At 36.1% G+C, this 20,722-nt stretch overlaps 1 protein-coding gene across 1 annotated transcript; it reads left to right on the plus strand.

Moving 5' to 3' along the window:
• Positions 1-6,672: 6,672 nt before the first annotated feature.
• Positions 6,673-17,336, plus strand: LOC133332320 (type II inositol 1,4,5-trisphosphate 5-phosphatase-like). Its single transcript, XM_061540720.1, has 10 exons — positions 6,673-6,909; positions 7,091-7,277; positions 10,881-11,157; positions 11,217-11,390; positions 11,458-11,796; positions 12,878-13,518; positions 13,583-13,833; positions 13,898-14,090; positions 16,784-17,008; positions 17,101-17,336. Exons 1-10 carry the CDS (start codon positions 6,715-6,717, stop codon positions 17,334-17,336), a joined length of 2,718 nt encoding a protein of 905 aa, XP_061396704.1. The 5' UTR covers positions 6,673-6,714.
• The last annotated feature ends 3,386 nt before the right edge of the window (positions 17,337-20,722 follow it).

Here is a 20,722-nt window from a genome sequence, read left to right on the forward strand (position 1 = left end):
ACGAAACGGCTAAAGCTAGAAGCTTGAAATTTTGAGTGTGGGTTGGTGTTGGTGTGTAGGCGTGAGATAAGGCTGGGTTTTTGGAAATTCGAACTAGAAGGGTACGAAAAGTACTAAAATGTACCAAATATGGTACCCTTTGTATTAGGCGAACGGGAAGAGCTAGAATTCTGAAATTTGGAATGTGGGTCACTGATGGAAAGTTAGGAAGATGTACAAAAGCGTTTTTGGAAATTCGTACTAGAACGGTACGAAAAGTACTAAAAGTACTTAATTTTGTACAATTTCGAAGCATGTGAATTGATAGAGCTAAAAACTTGAAATTTGAAATGCGAATTAGGGATGAGATGTAGAGTCCATTTAAGGAGATGGTTTTGAAAGCGTGTACTCATGTGTACGAAAAGTACTATATGATACTATATTTGGTACAAATTTAATTTGGAGATACAAATCGAGCTGGAATCCTGAAATTTGAAATTAACATTACCGTCGGAGTATAGGATTGGGAATGTACGTAGTTTTGGAATTTTTTTACCCAGTTTCAGTAATTTATATTCATGGGTACTAAATGGTACTAAATTTAGTACAATTTAAATTTTAAGCGAACCAATACAGCTAGAATCATGAAATTTGGAGTCAGGATCACTGTTGGGGTGTAAGATCGAGATATGTAGGAAGTTTTAAAATTTGTTACTAATGTGTACTAAATTTGGTACAATTTGAATTGTGGGTGAACCGATAGAGTTGGAATCTTAAATCATGGATTTAGGATCACTCTGGGGGTGAAATTTTGGGTTAAGTGGGACGTTTTGGAAATTCGTACTACTGTGTACTAAATTTGGTACAATTTGAATTGTGAGTGAACCGAAAGAGTTGTAATCCTGAAAGTTGTATTTAGCATCTCTGTTTGGGGTAAGTAAGAAGTTTTCGAAATTCGTACTACTGTGTACTTAATATCGTTTGAACTGTAGTTGAACCGATAGAGTTGGAATCCTGAAACTTGGATTTAGGATCACTGTGGGGGTGTAGGATTGGGATATTTAGGAAGTTTTGGAAATTGGTACTACATTCGTACTAAATTTTGTACAATTTGAATTGTGAGTGAACCGATAGAGTTGGAATCCTGAAACTTGTATATAGGATCACTGTGGGGGTGTAGGATTGGGGTCTGTAGGAAGTTTTGGAAATTCATACTACTTTGTACTAAATTTGGTACAATTTGAATTGAGGGTGAACCGATAGAGTTGGAATCCTGAAACTCGGATTTAGGATCACTGTGAGGGTGTAGGATTGGGGTATGTAGGAAGTTTTGGAAATTGGTACTACTATGTACTAAATTTTGTACAATTTGAATTGAGGGTGAACCGATAGAGTTGGAATCCTGAAACTTGGATATAGGATCACTGTGGGGGTGTAGGATTGGGGTCTGTAGGAAGTTTTGGAAATTCGTACTACAGTGTACTAAATTTGGTACAAATTGAATTGTGAGTGAACCGATAGATTTGTAATCCTGAAACTTGGATTTAGGGTCACTGTGGGGTTGTAGGGTTAGGGTAAGTTGGAGGTTTTGGAAATTCGTACTACTGTGTACTAAATTTGGTACAATTTGAATTGTGAGTGAACCGATAGAGTTGTAATCATGAAACTTGGATTTAGGGTCACTGTGGGGTTGTAGGGTTAGGGTAAGTTGGAGGTTTTGGAAATTCATACTACTGTGTACTAAATTTGGTACAATTTGGATTGTGAGTGAACCGATAGCGTTGGAATTCGGAAACTTGGGATTAGGATCACTGTGGAGTGTAGGTTTGGGTTAAGTAGGAAGTTTTGGAAATTCGTACTACAGTGTACTAAATTTGGTACAAATTGAATTGTGGATGAACCGATAGAGTTAGAATTCTGAAACTTGGTTTTAGGATAACTGTGGGGGTGTGGGTTTAGTAAGAAGTATTGGAAATTCGTACTATCATTATGGGGGTGTAGGATCGGGGTATGCCGGAAGTTTTGTTGGAAGTAGAAGGATACGAAAAGTACTAAAATATACCAAATATGGTACCCTTTTTATTAGCGAACGGAAAGAGCTAAAATTCTGAAATTTGGAATGTTGGTCACTGATGGAAAGTTAGAAAGATGTGCAAAAGGGTTTTTGGAAATTCGACATATAAGTGTACTAAAGGTACTAAACTTTACTGAATTTAGTTCCTATTGTATATATATTGAACATATATAGCTGAAATCTTGACATTTTAAATGGAATACATGTTGGGAAGTGGTGTTGATGTACGGAAATGGTTTAAGACATTCGTACTTATGTGTATAAAAAGTGTAAAATGGTACTAAATTCCGTACTATTTACCTTCAGTTGAGTGTGTAGAGATGGAATCTTGATAATCGGAATTAGCTTTAAAAAATCGTACTTATTTGTATGAAAAGTACTTAATTGGTACTAAATTTGGTGGAAGTTGGATTTAGGTGAACAGATAGAGCTGAAGTCTTCAAATTGGGAATTAAAATGACTGTTGGAGTGTAGGACTGAGGTAGATTATGAAATTCGTACTTTTTGGTACGAAAGGTATATATGGTATTAATTTAGTACAATTTGGATGTTGATTGAAAGGATAGAACTGAAAACCTGAAATTTGGAATTAAGATTTCTGTTGTATATTTAGCTATAGAGACATCTTTGAAAACTCGTATTTATGTGTACGAAAAGTACTAAACGGCACTAGATGGATTTGGGTGAACGGAGAGAGCTGGAAGCCAATAATTTGGACTAATGGTTGATGTTTGAATATAGAATTGAGATATGGAAGCATGTCACCTACCTACTACTAAATAGTACTATATTTGGTACAACTTGATTACGTGTGAACGGATAGTGCTAGACTCCCGAATTTTTTAATTAAAATTACTGTTGGAGTGTAGGATTGACATAGTTTAGAAAATGTTTAATTATAGAAACAAAAAGTACTAAATGGTACCGAAAAGCTTACAAATGTGTGAACGGATAGGGCTGTATTCTGAAATTTTGAATTAATATTACAGTTTGAGTGCAGAATTGAGATATGTCGGTAATTTTTTAAAATTCGTCATTATGTGTACTAAATGGTAAAAAAATTTGGTACAAGTTTGATTCGAGATAACAGATAGAGATAGTAAACGTAAATTTGGAATTAAAATTACAAGATTAAGGAAGTATTGGAATTTCGTACTTATGGATACGAGAAGACCTAATTGGTACTAAATATGGTACAATTCTTTTTGTGTGGGCGGGAATCCTAATATTTGGACTTAAAAATAAGGTTGGAGTGTAGGATGAGGTAGTTTTAAAAAGACGTAATTATCTGTACTAAATGGTGCTAAGTTTAGTACAATTTAGAATTGAGTGAAAGGATAGAGATGGATGGATTTGAAAATAAAATTACTCTTATAGCAAAGGATTGAGACTGTGTTGGAAATTCGAACTCATGAGTACGAAAAGTACTAAATATGGTACAATTTGGATCTATGTGAAGAGATAGTGCTGTTATCCTGAAATTAATGAATAAAATTACTGTTTCAGTGGGAAATTGAGGCAGTTTTAGAAACTCATACTTACGTCTACGAAAAATAATAAATGGTACAATTTGGATGTTGGTGAACGAATAGAGATGGAATCTTTAAATGTGGACCTAAGGTTGTTATTGGAGTGCATGACTGAGGTATTTTTGGAAATTTGTACTTTGGGTACGATAACCAAAAAATTTGGTACAATTTGGATTTGGACTTTGGTGAATGAGTAGAACTCGAATCCTGAAAGTTGCAACTTAGGTTACTCTGGGAGTGTAGGAAAAGTACAGAATAGTACCAAATATGGTACAGTTTAGTGAACAGATAGAGCTGAAATTCTTAAATTTGGACTTACGATTGAAAGCAGGTTTGGAATATTGAGATTGGTTTGGTTATGGGTACGAAAAGTGCGGAATGGTTTTACTCAGACCTGAAATTCTTAAATTTGGACTATCTGAAAGAAGGATTGAGGTACATTTGGAAATTTGTACTTATGAGTATGAAAACCACTAAATTTGGAACAATTTGGACTATGGTGGAAGAAAATTCACTAAATTTGGAATAATTTGAATTTGGGTAACGGAGAGAGCTGGAAACCTAAAATTTAGAATGTTGGTCATTGACAGAGATTTCGGAAATTAGTGCTTATGTGTATGAAGAGTACTTAATGGTAATAAACTTGATATTAAATGTAGGAATAGAGGTGGAATTCAGAACTATACGTTTTTGCTAAAGTGTGGATTTCGGAAAATAGTGCTTATGTGTATGAAGAGTACTTAATGGTAATAAACTTGATATTAAATGTAGGAATAGAGGTGGAATTCAGAACTATAGTACAACTAATTATTCTTTATTATTCCCTTTCCGCATACGAAGTAGCGGGTACTTTGCTAGTAAAAACATAAAATGGCTTAAAAACAAAAATTAATATCGTGAAAAATTCAGTTAATTTCATATCTTATTAACCCATTTGAAATTTTGAGAAATCGAAGCCAAAAGTTAAAAACTCCATTTTTACTGAAGTTTGATGCGTATGTTCAAAGGTGCCCCACCTGTGGCATTTTACGGAAACTTATAATATTTTTTTTTGTAGGAAATATATATGAAAGAAAATACATTAGTTATGTTTGAAATGATTGTTGGAATGCAAAAAATTGTGTTTTTACTTTTTTCTTTTACTTTCCCGGCACACGGCTTACGTACAACCCCTCCCCTACGGTCCACTGCTCCACACATTCGGCGTACCGGCTCCCAGCGGCGGAGCCCCTCTGAGCTAAACACATTGTCACCCATGTACATTTTGTCGACAACTCAAAAAGATAGTACAAGTGGTTTACGCAGATAGAGAAAAAGATTACTATATACAAAAATGTGGTTACGGGTCGGAAATATTTTAAACCGAGATTTTAAGAACGCTGTTCAAAGGTGCCCCCTCTCCCCTACCAATTTCCAAAACTTCCTACATATTCCAATCCAACACCACAACAACAATAGTTCAACAAAAATTCAAATTCTACCAAATTTAGTCCCCAAAAGTATGAATTTCCTAAACTACATCCATACACCAAATCTACATTCCAACAGTAACCTCATTTCCAAATTTCAGTGTTCAAGGTCTATCGGTTCACCAAAATCCCAAATTGGAACCATTTAGTACAAATTTCCAAAACTTCCTACATATCCCAATGCTACACAACAACAGTGATCCTAATCATCAGAATTCCATCACTATCGGTGCACCCAAAATTTAAATTTTACCAAATTTTAGTACCCAAATAAATTTCCTAAACATAATCCATACCCCTATCCTTCACTCCGACGGTAATGTTAATTTAAAATTTCAGGATTCCAGCTCAATTCGTTTTTCAAAATTCTTTTAGTACTTTAGTACCATTTAAAATTATAAACTTCCTATTTAAAACACCATTAAAATGTAATTAAAATTCGACAATAGGATTTCTTGTGTATAGGACTGTAATTAAGTCAATGAAGCCGTTGGTATCCGTACTCAACTCAGTTCTCTAACTACTGTCATATTACGCCGGCGACACTTGACACATTTAGTTGGCTTTATACTTTGACGGCAACCTGGCGTTTGTTAGAGTTTGCAATAGATACGTAGTCGAGAGTGAAATTCGACTTTTAGACTTTTCGATTTTTGCCTCTGACTAAAAAACCTGCTCGATTTTCGACTTAACGGCACGCGTTGTCAACAGCATACAACGCCGTCACGCATTAGTAGTATGGCTCGGTTCTCTGGCTGCAGCTGCTGTGAGTGTGTGTGTTGTAAACAACACGGTTTTTAGTCTCTCTCCCACATCATTCGTAAACTTTCGGTTATCTCTTTCGGTCATCTTTATCGGCCATTTTGTCTTCTCTTGCCATTCGTTAGCAGGTGGAACGTTTTTCAATTTTTTGCAGTCGGTGACAGAGTGTTATTCAATTATTCATTATTCCACAATTTGCATTGATCGGGGAAACAAGTGTCAGAGAAAAGTGTTATTCCAATTATTCCACTATTTATAACAAATTTGGAAAATATTTAATACTATTTAGACGTAGTTCAGAATGTGAAATAAACGAGAAATTGTAGAAAAACTCTATTATAACTGTGGAGAGAGTAAACATTAGAAAACAAGCTACACCCACAACGAAGCAAACAGCGTAGCGTTCGTAATGGTCAAGAAGGGAAGAAAGAAAAACCCAAAACAACAGCAACAACAAAATCGATAAATGTTTAAACAACCGTTCGAATGAAATAAGCAATTATCTAAAAATAAATATTAGAAACAAAAAATATCTACGACATCATCCATCGTTAGGGAATAAAGAACGAAGGCAGAGTGAGCGGTAGAAAGAAAGTGAAGTGAAATAATAGTTCCATAAAATAATAATAATAAAAACAACAACGACGGAAACAATAGAAAGTACGAAGAAAAAACAAAACGGCACGCCAACAGACGTAGACATTTGTTAAACAAAACAAACAACAATAGAAATTACAGCAATAAATTTTCACACGCCAAGGAAAATTCTGTAGCAAAAACAAGACGACGACGACCACAGCGTAACGTAAACGGCGGCATTCGGCGGCAGTGACGTTAACAGTGAGAAAAAAACTTATCGCAAAGCAAAATCACAAAAACAAAATAAACAACAACAGCAACAATGTCGTCTTTGGGAGGAGGTGCAGGCAGCAATAGCATTCCAACAATTTCAGCAGCCGTATCATCATCGTCACTAGCCAGCAAGACGTCAGCGTCAAATTCCAATGATGCCCTCAGCTCCTCGGGCAACAAACAGCTGTTGACCACCATACAAATTGTCCAGCAAAAATTCAAAGAGAATGAAAATGTTTTGTCGGTATGTTGATGTTGGCGGCGCATTGGCAATGAAGATTATGATGATTTTGAAATCATATATTATCAGGGTCAATGTGTTTTATTTATTTTTATTTTTTTATTTTCATTGCCTTGATATTTGTTTTTTATCTGTTTGTGTGTGTGTTTTTTTAATATAAACTTTATCTTTTTTTCTCTTCTAGATATTCGAGGCCTATCAAATTATCGGCCAAGAACACACGAGCCGTATCCTGTGTCTGGTAGTCTCAGTAGCTGGTGGTACATATGCTGTTTTCTCTATGTCTGCGTCACGTCTACCACCGCGATCTTGTAGCGATTTGACAATTGATAAGGTGTTCCCTTTGAATGAATCATTTTGTATGGGAAATGGTAAGCGAAAACGAAAAAAAGATACCCTAGACGAAATCTAATCTATGAACATTGACAACTGAAACAATTTGCTAAAAGTTTTTGTTTGTTCAAACAACCACAACAAATATGTAGGTTTCAATATCACTTTTTTTATGCTTAAATTAATAACGTATGTGTTACAGTAGCAAGATTTAGTGGTTATACTCCATGTCAATTAGTAGACCGTTGTCGAATAAGTTTGTTTATCAAGAAGAGATAGCTAATATAACACTACTTCAATTAATTAAGTTAGGTTGCTACAACATCGATTGGGAGTATTCCTCAGAAATAGAAAAATCCTACCAAAAAAGAAAAAAAGGATGATGTTGCCTACTTTCCGCATTTTGACATAAATTGCGGTAGTCATAAATTTTTGGTTGGTTTTTGAAAATCCTTGATATTCATTAAGCAGTCAGCGGAGTAGTTAGTCGGACGGGGCAGACCATATTATACCCTACATTACTACGATTGTACTTTTCGTTTGGTACACCTGAAGAACCAGAAGGTGAAAGCTAGGAATAATGTTCTGAATGCTTTGGCTGGCACGTCCTGGGGCATAGATAAAGAAACGTTGGTAACGACTTATAAGGCTATAGTTCCCAGTCTGGACTTCTTTCCTTAGCGACACACAATGAAGATCCTTGCAAACAACCCAAAATAATGCACTCCGAATTGCAACCGGGTGTGTCCAAATGACTAGCGTCGGTCACCGTCGACAGGATGCTGTCAGTCAAGCAACATAATGTGTTGTTGACTAGATAGTTCCTGCTGGCTAGCTATCTGGCGTGTCATCCTAACCATCACACTGTGATGGCAGATCCACCTCCGCGACACATCCGCCAGGACTTCAGGCGCTATCGTGATGACATCCAATACATCATTCCATCGGACGTCAACAGATTGTCGATTGCGAACTCGATGAAATCCGTGCATCAACTAGCGGTCCTACAACAACATCCTCCTGCAATTTCGGAGAGTGAGAGGCTTCTTCCTAGGCAAACCCGTTCAATTCTGGCACCGGATACAGCAATGTGCTCAACTCGTATCGAGAGCGCATTGTCGCCGGAACCCTAAACAGGTGTCCCTCCTGCCAGCATAGCCCTCACGACACACAACATTTATTCAATTGTCCGTCCGAGCCTACGAGTCTATTGGCCATAGACTTATGGCTGAAGCCAATAGAGGTTGCACAATTTTTCCGGCTACCCTCTTCAAATCCGAATTCCTAATAATTAATATATTTTCCTTCTTCCGTTTTCTTTTCTATCAGCATTTTTCAGTAAAGAACTTTCGTCAACAGCCACCTGTTACAACAACATCATAGCCCAATAATGCTGGCCATCATAGCCAAATAATGCTAAATTTGAATTCTTCGATGTTATGATAACAATATAAGGGCGTGTTTATAGCTTTAAAAATTTCAGTATATTCCTCATACCCGTCCTCTAATAATCAATTGATTTGCTATCATATTATAGGTCAACGAACCTACATTTATATTATTGGTCCATTTCATAAATATCATCTGATTCCACCGAGCACTATATATGCCATCCTTGACCATAAGCCGGACTTCATGCGAAACTTCATATTCACCAAGGGGGAACTACATTTCCTCTAGTATGGTAATGGGGATACTAAACATTATCAAAACGCGTGTAAGTATAACTCCCCCATCGAGTCGAGATTACAAAAAATATTTCGCGGCGTTGCAACTATTGAAACTACTGCAAAAAATGTATAAGCATAATTTTTTGCAGAATCCAGGCCTTTAGTTAAAATATTCCTTGAAAAATACTCCTAAAATATCCAATCCTTTTGACAAAATATTCATTGGAAAATAAAATAAAATCCAAGCATCTAGGCCAAATATACCTAAAAAAAATTCAGACCTCCAGCCAAAATATTCCTTGAAAAGGGTTCCAAAAATATCCAGGCCTTTAGCCAAAATATTATCTGAATATACCATAATCGATCGAACATTGAGAGCGGTAACAGCCACCTTTGAAAAAATTGAGAAGGAGTCTTCCAAAGTGGATCTGACAGTAAACGGCGAGAAGACCAGGTGACGGAATCAACGCGCAAGACGTCCAGAAGACTCGGACCAACTGAGAAACTTGAAAACTACAGCTTCGTGGTAGTTAACGATTTCATATACCTTGGTACCGCCATAAATAACAAGACTGACATCAGTTTTGAAATTCGGAGATGGATAGTGTTGGCCAACAGATGCTACTATGGTCTAAGTAAGCAGTTTTGAAACAAGGCCACCTCCCGCCAGACCAGACTCATACTCTACAAGACGTGGATACTACCCGTGCTGTTATATGGATGTGAAGCATGGGTACTTACGCAAGCAGATGAAGCAGCTCTTGGAGTGTTTGAGAAAAAAATTCTCCGAAAGATCTGTGGGTCGATCTGTGTTGACGATGAATATCGCCGTCCAATGAGCCATGAGTTGAACCAGCTATTCTCGCACATCGGCATTGTTAGGCGTATTGAGCTGCAGTGACTACGTTGGCTAGGTCATGTTGTGAGAATGGATGAAGGTGCCCCAGCCCAAAAGCCATATAAAAGCGAACCAGCTGATGGTTCACGCAGAAGGGGAAGGCCACGAATTAGATGGACAGATCAAGTGGAAGACAAACATTGGCGAATATGGTCTTCCAAATTGTAAAACCTGCGCAATAGACCGACGCGCCTGGAAATCTTTTTTTAAGCTCGGTTTATGGAATGAAAGTTCTGTCACAAGCCAGCTAAGAAAGAAGAAGATACCATAAGAAATATTTTTAAAAAGCCACGCTTTGATTTTTTTTAAAGTCACGCCTTAAAAAAATATTTTTAAAAATACTGGCCTTAAAAAAAATATTTTTAAAAATCCAGGCCTTGATAGACCTTGAAAAAAAAATATTTCAAAAACTTCACGCTTTGAAAGCCATTTAAGCCGTGATAGACCTTAAACATTTTGCGCCTCGATAGATCTTGAAAAATATATTTTTAAAAATCCACGCCTTGATAATCTTGAAAAAAGTCTATAGGAATTAAAAATAGTCTCTTTATTGTGCTTTTAAATATTGTAAGAATAACCCTTTTTGACTACATGGGCTGCAACAGTAGCTTGGGGGTCAGGTATATTATATTTATTTTGCGATCAAGTATATATGAATCAGATTTTAGATAAATAACTAATTATCAGTAGAGTGTGAAAAATCAAATACTTTCTGTATTTTTCTATTTCTACAGCCATTGGACTATGACGATTTGAAAATTCCATATTGATATTCGATTTTTTTTAATTTCTAAAATACACGCTTTCTTATCAACGTTCTTGATATAAACAAAGAATAATGAACGTGTGTATGTCTTCTCAAATACACCTTGTAGAGTTTGAATTGTTTATAATGTTTGTTGTTTATAATGAATGAATTTATATTGTATATTAGAGACCAATATAATAACGATCGTAATTTAAAAGACTTCGTCATATATACTTCTAATTAAATCAATAAATATATTTTTACAGATTTATGCTTATTTGTGAATTTGTTATTGATTTTGTTAATTTTTTTTCTGTTTTTGCAGACCGCAAGGGTTCCATATCCCAGCTACAATTTACATTAAAATGTTCTGATGAGGCACCAGTAAAATATTTCTATTATCCTCTATCATCGGACAATGATGTTGTGGATTTTGATACATTTCAAGCTCAGGTAACATCGGCCAAAATGTCGATGGTTTTAACACCAAGCGAATCAAAGGCATTAAGCTTTGCATGGGTCAATGATTATCGGCAAATTGGTGAAGTTAAACAGGAAATGAAACGCAGAGAACATGAATACATAAAATATAAGGATTTCACGTATGTAACAATAATAAAAAAATTTAATATATATTTATTAATTCATAATTTTTTTACAGAATCTATTGTGCCACCTACAATGTGAACAATAAATCATACATTGACTCGCCCTTACATTTATGGTTGGCTGCTTGTGAGACACCACCAGATATTTATGCCATAGCTTTGCAGGAATTGGATACCTCGGCAAAGGCAATAACATTCAGTGAGAATCGACCAGATTATATGTGGATGTAAGGACACACAAATATGACTTTCTCTATATGAAATTTAAATTCATTCCATTTCTCTTTTTTCTAGTATGAAAATGTTGGAAAGTGTCCATGACAAGGGTGAATATGAAGAACTGACATCGGTACGTTTGGTGGGCATGATGTTGACCGTCATTGTAAAACGAGAAATTCGTTCATCGATTACCCGCCACAATGTTAAGACAATTGCCCGTGGCATTCTCAATACGCTGGGTAATAAAGGTGGTGTTGCGGTTAGTTTGCAGCTAAATGAGGCGAATTTGTGTTTTGTTAATTCCCATTTGGCTGCTCATATGGGATTTGTTGAGGCACGCAATGAAGATTATCATGGCATTGTTAAGGGCCTGGTGTTTGATGATGAATTAAGGCGAACCATAAATGATCATGAGTAAGTTTTCTTTTAATATAATGAAGTAGATGTTCAAAACAGTATTGCGAAGATATTCTAAGCGTCGATTTTTTAAGAATATTTTTCAACCATCTTCAAAGCTATATGCGTGGATTTTGAAAGGTATATTTTTCAAGCATCTTCTCAGCTGTAGGCTTGGATTTTTAAAGAATATCTGTTTATGCAACTTTCCAGCTATAGGCATGGATAAATAATATTTTATTATGTATCTTCCCAACTACTGACGTTCATTTTTAAAGAATATTTTTTCAGGCTTCTTCTCAGCTATAGGCTTGTTTTTTTAAGAATATTTTTCATGCAAATTTCCAGTTATTAGCGCGCATAAAGAATATTTTTTTAAGCATCTTTCGATCTATAGGCGTAGATTTTTAAGCGAATATTTTTTCAAGCCTCTTTCGAACCTTGGCGTGGATTTTAAAATAATTTTTTTCAAGGCTCTTTGAACCATAGGCATGGATTTTAAAAGAATATTTTTCAGGCATCTTCCCAGCTATAGGCATGGATTTTTAAATAATATTTTTTTCAGGCATCTTCCCAGCTATAGGCGTGGATTTTTAAATAATATTTTTTTCAGGCATCTTCCCAGTTATAGGCGTGGATTTTTAAACGAATATTTTTTCATACATCTTCCGAGCTATAGTCGTGGATTTTTAAAAAATATTTTTTCAGGCATCTTCCCAGCTATAGGCGTGGATTTTTAAAGAATATTTTTCAGGCATCTTCTGAACTATGGGCGTGGATTTTTAAAGAATATTTTTCAGGCATCTTCCGAACTATGGGCGTTGATTTTTAAACGAATATTTTTTCAGGTATCTTCTGAATTATAGGCGTTGATTTTTAAACGAATATTTTTTCAGGCATCTTCCTAGCTATAGGCGTGTTTTTAAGGAATATTTTTTCAGGCGTTTTCCGAGCTATAGGCGTGTTTTTTTAAGGAATATTTTTTCAGGTGTTTTCCGAGCTATAGGCATCCTCTAAATTAAAAATTCGTTATACTTTTTGATCAAGCCTCGTATATAATTTACGAAAAATTAATTGAAAAAATTACTTTATTTTTCAGTCACATTTTCTGGATTGGTGATTTAAACTATCGCATTGAAGAGCCACCCGGTTTGCAATTACCCGTTGCACGTTCAACAACACAATCAGCAGAAATCCTTTTGCAATATGACCAACTGCGACAAGAAATGCGTAAAGGTAATTGTTTTGAAGGCTATACCGAAGGTCCGATTAATTTCCGTCCTACATATAAATATGATCCTGGCACCGATAATTATGATAGTAGTGAAAAGCAAAGGGCTCCCGCCTACTGTGATCGTATTTTATGGAAGGGTTCACGCATCACACAATTGGCCTACAATAGTGTTATGGATATACGACAAAGTGATCATAAACCTGTATATGCGGTATTTCGAGTTAGCATAAAAACACGTGATGACCATTTGTACAAGAAGGTCCACGAAGAGGTTCTGAAGCTCTTGGATAAACGTGAAAATGAAAGTCAACCACAAATTAATGTCGAAAAGACAATCATTGATTTTGGTATTGTGCGTTTCAATGAGACAGTGGTTAGTGATTTTACGGTTTCAAATGCCTGCCCAATGCAGGTTGGTTTCGAATTTAAACGCAAGGATCCACCGCTCAATGATATCTGCGAGAAATGGTTGAGGGTAGAACCATGGAAAGAGAAGTTGATGATAGGTTGGTATTATTAAATGTTTATATATTGTACTCCTAAATTAATATGTGTCTCTATTTCTTTCAGATTCCACCAAAAGTATACGCGTAAGATTATTGGCAAATGTCGATTCCATAACTAGTCTCTTACATAAAATCCGCACCACCAATTGGAAATTTGATTTTGATATCTTAATTTTACAAGTTGAAAATGGTCCACATATCTTTATAACCGTAACGGGTGAATATAAACCCAGTTGTTTTGGTTTATCCATGGAAACATTGTGCCGTACCAATCGTCCATTGTGTGAATATGACCAGCAACAAATTAAAGATTTGGTAAGTCTATATTTCCATCACTTTTTAATTGTGTTATATTATTGATTTCTTTGTCGGTTTATAGATGAACGACGAATCTCCCGAATATCGCGTAACAATGCCCCGTGAATTCTTTTTACTTATTGACTATTTACATAAGCAGGGACCAAAGGTGGAGGGTGCCTTCACCTTGGATTCATTACAATTTAAACATGCCCGAAATGTCGAATTTAACGAAGTCAGAGACTGGTTGGATACATGGTCGAATAATGAATTTCGTAAGTACTTTAATGTATGGGAATAAAATAGCTTCCTAAAATCTAGGTCAATGGAGGTCAAATTCGGAAGAAAAATGCAGTAAATATTAGGTGTAACGTTGCCAGATTGAGATAGATAATGCAAACACTGCTTTACACGATGTAGATAGCCATATGAAGAGAAACTTGGAGAACTCTAGTTTCACGTTCATGAAGCAGGAATAAAGCCACTCAACTCCCAGCAACGCAGAGATTTCAAATACCCTGGTGGAAAGTATTGATGTTATCCTTAAAAACCGGATATTGCCTACAGAGGCAATAGGCTCTCGCTAAGGCTTCTGTGATTAACATTGAAACCATGAGTTAAAAGAGTAGAGCTGTGACAACTTAAACCGAACAACTTCGGTGAAGTGTAAAAGCTACGGAATGTGTTTAAGATTGCGCCAGAATCGAATGAATTTGCCTTACAGTCCTGGCAGATGTGTCGTGGACGTGGATCAGCCATTGACATGCATAATTAAATATGGAACGACCGATGGCCTTAAATGTCATTACCAATGTTTCTCTACCCTTGCCCTAGAAGCTGCCAGCCAGAGCGTTCACTACTTTGTTCCTAGCATTCACCTTTTTTCGATATAGTTCCAATGCGGGAAGAAAGTCCACCTTTAGGATTTTGCATGTGTCATCCGTAACGTGAAGTCATCCAAAGCTTTGTGCACTCACGGAATATCCATGCGGATCATCAACATGGATTCTGTAAGCAATAAAGTACAACAAAGCGTTGCACGCCATCTCCACACATATAAGTCAAGGACTTAACCAGAACCAGCCATGCGATAGATCAGTGTTGGTAGCGCTTAACATATCAAAAGTCTTTGATACTGTCGGCCATGCCACGCTATTTGATGACATTGAGAGCACTTCCCTCCTGCCGAGTTTGAAACGATGGATAATCAACTATATGTGGACGCGAGTCGTACGTGGAGTTCCGGAACAAGAAGTCCTAACCCCGTAGAGTTAAAAAGGGAGTTCCCCAAGGTATAGTGATTTCTCCGAAACTGTTTAACCTCTACCTTTCCGGTACTCCAGGCCCTCCGGGCGGCATTGATAGATCGTTACATATGCAGATGATTGTACGATCATGACGTCGGGTCCCATTGTTGAGGACATATATCAAATTGGCAGCCTTCTTTAAAGCGAGAAATATGGAAATATCCGTCACGAAGTCGTCAGCTACATTATTCATCACATGGACTGCGGAGATGATAATGCCGTTGAATTTGCAGGTTGAGGGGCATACAATTCCGACCACCAACTACCCCAAAATACTCGGGGTCACATTCGACAGTTTGTTTAAATCGTCCGCGCTATGGGTGGGCACCCTGCTATCTGCGATAAGTTGAAAAGCAGGAACAGGACCTTGTTCCTGCTTTTCAAGTCGCTGCCGGCTGCACTTGGGGCGTAGATAAGGAAACCTTGTTGACCTCTTACAAAGCGATAGGTCGGTCTATGGCAAGCTATGCGGTTCCAGTGTGGTCTGTAATATCTAGTGGACCATCGTCATGAAGAGACGAAGATCAGCATAGGAATATGGGACACTCAGGGACAATCATCCCAACCATCATATGGTGGATAAGACCCCCACCCAGGCGTGCGAGGAAGGATCTGCATGATCCAGAGAGAGAGAGGTTCAACGTTACAAAAGGGAGCCTCTAGTTCAAGTTGCCTATCATACTGATGCAGTAGCCGCAGCGCTGAACGGATACAGAATGAATGCCGTCCTCGGAGCTCACCCCCCACCCATAGCAGCTGTAGAACGTCAGCTGCCCAGACAAACCAGAGTAGTTTTGGCCCAATTACGTTCATGATGGTGCAGTCGTCTAAATTCGTATTGGCCACGGATTGGTGACCAGGTGCAGGATGTCTGCCCAGCATGTGGTACGGGCCCTCATACCACACTGTACCTATTCAATTGCCCAGCAAAATCTACTCATTTTACTCCAGAAGATCTGTGTTTGCAGCTAGTGGAAGTAGCTGCATTTCTTAATTTGGAGACAGAACCAGATAGAATTTAAACATGAAAAATATATTCATATAAACTGTTACAACAACAACCCCTAGGATTTTCGAAATATGGGCGGTGGCGATGCGCCTACCTTCGTCTACCTTGGAAATGCCAAGTTCTAAATTGACTTCTCGCGTCCAGGAAGTGAAAAGAGACACAATAGACTTTGCAGTGAATAATTTCAGATTGCGGTCACAAAAGAAATTGGTGATGGTGGCAAATTTGAACTTATGTCGTCAATGTTAACATCGGACCAAATGACAGTAAAATACCAGTAGTTGGGGTTGCAGAGCTCTAGACGAGGTTCGCCATTGTATTTGATATATCGCTTATCTGGTTTTAAAACATTTCTTTGCCATGCAGGAATATATAAAATAGTTTGTTTATTGTTCCCTTGTGTCAAAACCCCTGCCAAGCCAAAAACTGGTCGATAGTTGATATAGAAAAAAAACTATAAAAACAATTATTAATGATAAAATGTTGGTTTTAATCCTTCCACGTCCTTGCATCATTATTTAGATCAAATGTTTCATGCCATACATTTATTTTCTATGTCATCACTGCAAAGAAAGACTTTGTAACAATGCTTTTTTTATTCCTAGCATTTTATATCTCTTATGTATAATTTTATTCTATCTATCAATTTCAGCTGGTACACCACAAGCTGCGGCCGAAGCTCTACTTATGCTACTACATTTGCCCGAGAAACCATTATTGGATCCTTATGTTGATGATCTCCTGAAAACTAAAACCACCGCTGAAGCCATGGAATTAGTTTCGTTATTAAGTTCACCCAAGCGAAATGTTTTTGTACATTTGTGTATGTTCCTACGTGAGGGTATCGAACGTAAATATTACAATGCCATGCATGTGGGTGAGTATTGCAAGAGAATAACTTCTTCCTGTTAACTAACATATTCCTATGGCGGCAAGTGTTTTATTTTTGTTCTTTTCTTTCTCTTACAGCCACAATATTTGGTCGAGTACTACTGCGAAGCACTAAAAAGTCCGACGACTATTATCGTGATATTAATTGTCGGGAGTTTATGCAACGTTTTATAAGTAATGGTGAAATGAGTACGCTATCCTCGTCCTCGGCAGCAGGCAGCCACAGGGCCACAACACCAGTGGCTAAAATGAAAAACTCGGCATCAAATGCTAGTCTATCAAGTGGCACAGCAGCAACCGTGGATTTATCTTGAAAGAAATTTTAAAAAGGAAATATTATTAAATGACTTAATTGAATTATTTGTAAATTATTTTGTGTTAGGCAGACAGTTCTATAACATTTTTTTCCTCCAACAAATGTTCATTTTTTGTAGAATTATTCGACTGGGACATTTCAACAATTATTGTTAACTGGAAATTGAGTACACACACAGAGTTTTTTCTATTTTTATTAACAAATATTTCCAAGTTATTTAAGAAATATATATTTTTTTGTTTTAATAATATACCACCATCGCATATCTATGATGATATATACATATATACCATGCAGTTATATATATAAAGGAATTATAAATATTAACAACGATTTCTATATATATTTGTATTAATAATATTGTTTATTGATATCGCATTTCGTTTAGTTCAAATTGTTGCGCTTAAATTCCATTAGAGTGTGTGCGTGTTTAAGGCACACACACACATAGCTTTAAGTAATTTTTTTAATATAATTATTTTTAAGATTAGTTATTATTTTTAAATATCTGTATTTAAACATCTATTAATATTTATATTTTAAAAAATAGAAATCAAAATTGTTTAATTAACTAGTTGAGTACAACAACACATTTGTTTTCAGAGACAGACACGAGTCTCTCTATATATATCTATTAACTATTGTAGTTTATTTGAGTTTTATTGTCATATTTATTTAATATCTAATAAAAGTTAAGTTATAAATTATTGTTAATAATCGAACATAAATTATACACGTGTTACTTTCATTGGGGAATCTGCGGAATAGGCATATGGGACACCACCATCTATGTTGAAATACGAATAATTACGAAATATATATAAACAGAGAATTGAATTTTTCAAAAAAAAATATTTTTCAATAATCAACAGATGTGTGATGTCTGAATAAATTAACCTATAGTCGACAGTAATGTGTCATATGAAGGCGTAACTGGTCTTCTTTAAGCAGAAAGTCTCATATTAATTTTTTGGAATAAAAAAAATATAACGTGAGATTTTAAGGTGCAGTCGCGGTCATCATTTGCATGAAATAATCATTAAAAATCAAAGTATGTGGACCGTACTATCAACTCAAATGAAGATTTCATGCATTTTTCAAAATTTAATGTGGTTTTTCTTCACTTTCTTAAAACACACCCTTTATGTTTACTTTCACAATGTGTAACGAAGCTCCTGAATTATCTCTAACCACTTCTGCAATTTTCATAAAATTCGGTTAAGTAGTTGCTGAGTTATTTGCATTTCAATTCAACCATGATTCGAAATGTACTTGCTGCTGTTCGTTTCTGGGAGCCTATTACCCAAAAATGAAAAACCACACAAAAATCGATTTTTTAAAAATGGCAAATTTTCAATGATGACGGCTGGTCTGTAATGAAATCTGTAGCATACTTTTAGGCCAAAACAGTTTGGGTAATATACATACAGTACATATTATGAACATACACATACAGTACCTATATGAAGAAAAAACTGCCCATTGTGGTTTTTCATTTTTAGGTAATAGGTGCCCAGCACCAAATAGAAAGTATATAGCGGAGCATGGTAGAATTTAAATTCTAATAACTCAGTAAATACTTGACCAAATTTTATATTTTTTCAGAAATGGTTAGAGGAATTTCTGAAGTTGTATATATATAGGTCCATATTTTGAAATTGTTTCCATATAAAGCAAACGAAAGGGTAATAGAAGACAATTTTAAATGATATTTTCTTAATAAAAAGTTCAGAGCCAATTTTTTTTAAATATATTCCATAACAATATTGAAGGCATTATTCAAAAAAAAAAAAAAAAAAAAAAAAACAATTTACTTACACATACATTTCAAGTCTTTTTTATATAAGAACAACAAATATTTAAGATGGTACATAATTTTATTTTTTTGTCTTTATATATAAAAATGTGTTAATTTTTTATAAACTTTAAGAAAGACATTGAAGTGTGCAGAGCACAAAAAAATATTAAACTCTTTGGAATAGAAACACAGACATCCCCAAATAATATATAGCCACAATTTCGTTGATCGCCTACGCCATGAAAACATTTTTGATGTTCGGCTTATAATTGTGGCGTCTAGAGCGAAGAAAACCGTCCTAACCATAACCGGGACCCTCATGAACAATTTCCTAGCCATCAGCTTTACATTTCCGCTCTCTAGTGCGGTAATGGTAATACTAAGAAATAGCAGAATGCGTAAACTCCGGTACTTTTTATATCCTACACAACTGTGTTGTCAGGATATTATAGCTTTGTGCAGGCCCATAAGTTTGTAACGCTGCGAAATATTTATCCTAGACCTTTAAGTATACCGATCGTCATATCTCGACTAGCTGAGTCGATCTAGACATGTGTGTCCGTCCGTCCGTCTGTCCATTATAATTTGTAAACACGTTACAGGTCACAGTTATGGACCAATCTTCACACAATTTTGCATGTAGGGTGGGTTCTGCCAAATGAAGACCCCTATTGTTTTTGGTAAAGATCCTTTAATATTTAGGGGTTGAAATGGATCAAATACTTAATTTTTGTCGGTTTTTCTGGTCGTGAAATTTTACATGGAGAAGGGGATCGGGCCAAAGAATAAGCATGCCTGTTTCGGTCAATATTCAGCGGGTCAAATGGAGCCTGACTTTTGTGTTAAAAATTACAACATTTTTATTTTGGGGCGTATATACTTGCTCCTGAAGGACATACACCCCAGATGTTGATAGTATATCCAAGAGGAGTTGTTGATCTTCAAATTGATACCAATTATATTGTCGTATGTACTCGGATGTGGGTGTTACACTTAAATATTTATAGGTGCTTATGTATTCAGATATTATTTAGTAACCCATTACCACACTGGAGGGCGGATATGTAGCGTTGATCGCTTTGAACTGTTTCATGAGGTTCCAGTTATGGTCAAGGACAATTTCTGTAATGATCAGATAATAATATTGGGATGAAGTGGACCGAAAACTTAATATTTTGTGTTTTTTTCGACTCGATCTATATGCCACAATTCTAAGCCGAACATCACAACACCACCCAGGGTGAATGGAATGGACAAGTAAATGAAAGGACTGTTTTGAACATTAGTAATATACGGAATATATGTCAATGTAAGGAAGAGGAGGTAAAAAAATAGGCACAAAGAGTTTCGTGGTAGTTGTATAGGGTATCGTTCACTGTTTTAAGTATAACTCCCACAACCGAGTGGCATATATATACTCCTGAAGGTCATAGCCCGGGAAGATGATAGTCGGCATATATATCCGCAGAAAGTTAAAGTTCAGTGGTAATGAGTAGGGCATCATATGGTCGGCTCCGTCAGTCTATACTGCTCCGCTATCCCAGTTTTCCAAACCCAGTGTCTGAAATTTAGAAAATTAAAAAATA

This window comes from Musca vetustissima, unplaced genomic scaffold, assembly GCF_032173495.1.
Source record: "Musca vetustissima isolate MV318-11 ecotype Yass unplaced genomic scaffold, APGP_CSIRO_Mvet_v1 utg23081, whole genome shotgun sequence".
Classification (NCBI taxonomy): Eukaryota; Metazoa; Arthropoda; class Insecta; order Diptera; family Muscidae; genus Musca; species Musca vetustissima.

Bases quoted from the DNA above. Each gene is read 5' to 3' on its own strand.
- LOC133332320 (XM_061540720.1), top strand. From the start codon at position 6,715: ATGTCGTCTTTGGGAGGAGGTGCAGGCAGCAATAGCATTCCAACAATT. The intron at 11,158-11,216 runs GTATGTAACAAT...ATTTTTTTACAG, and splicing joins ATAAAATATAAGGATTTCAC to AATCTATTGTGCCACCTACA. The intron at 13,834-13,897 runs GTAAGTCTATAT...GTCGGTTTATAG, and splicing joins AGCAACAAATTAAAGATTTG to ATGAACGACGAATCTCCCGA.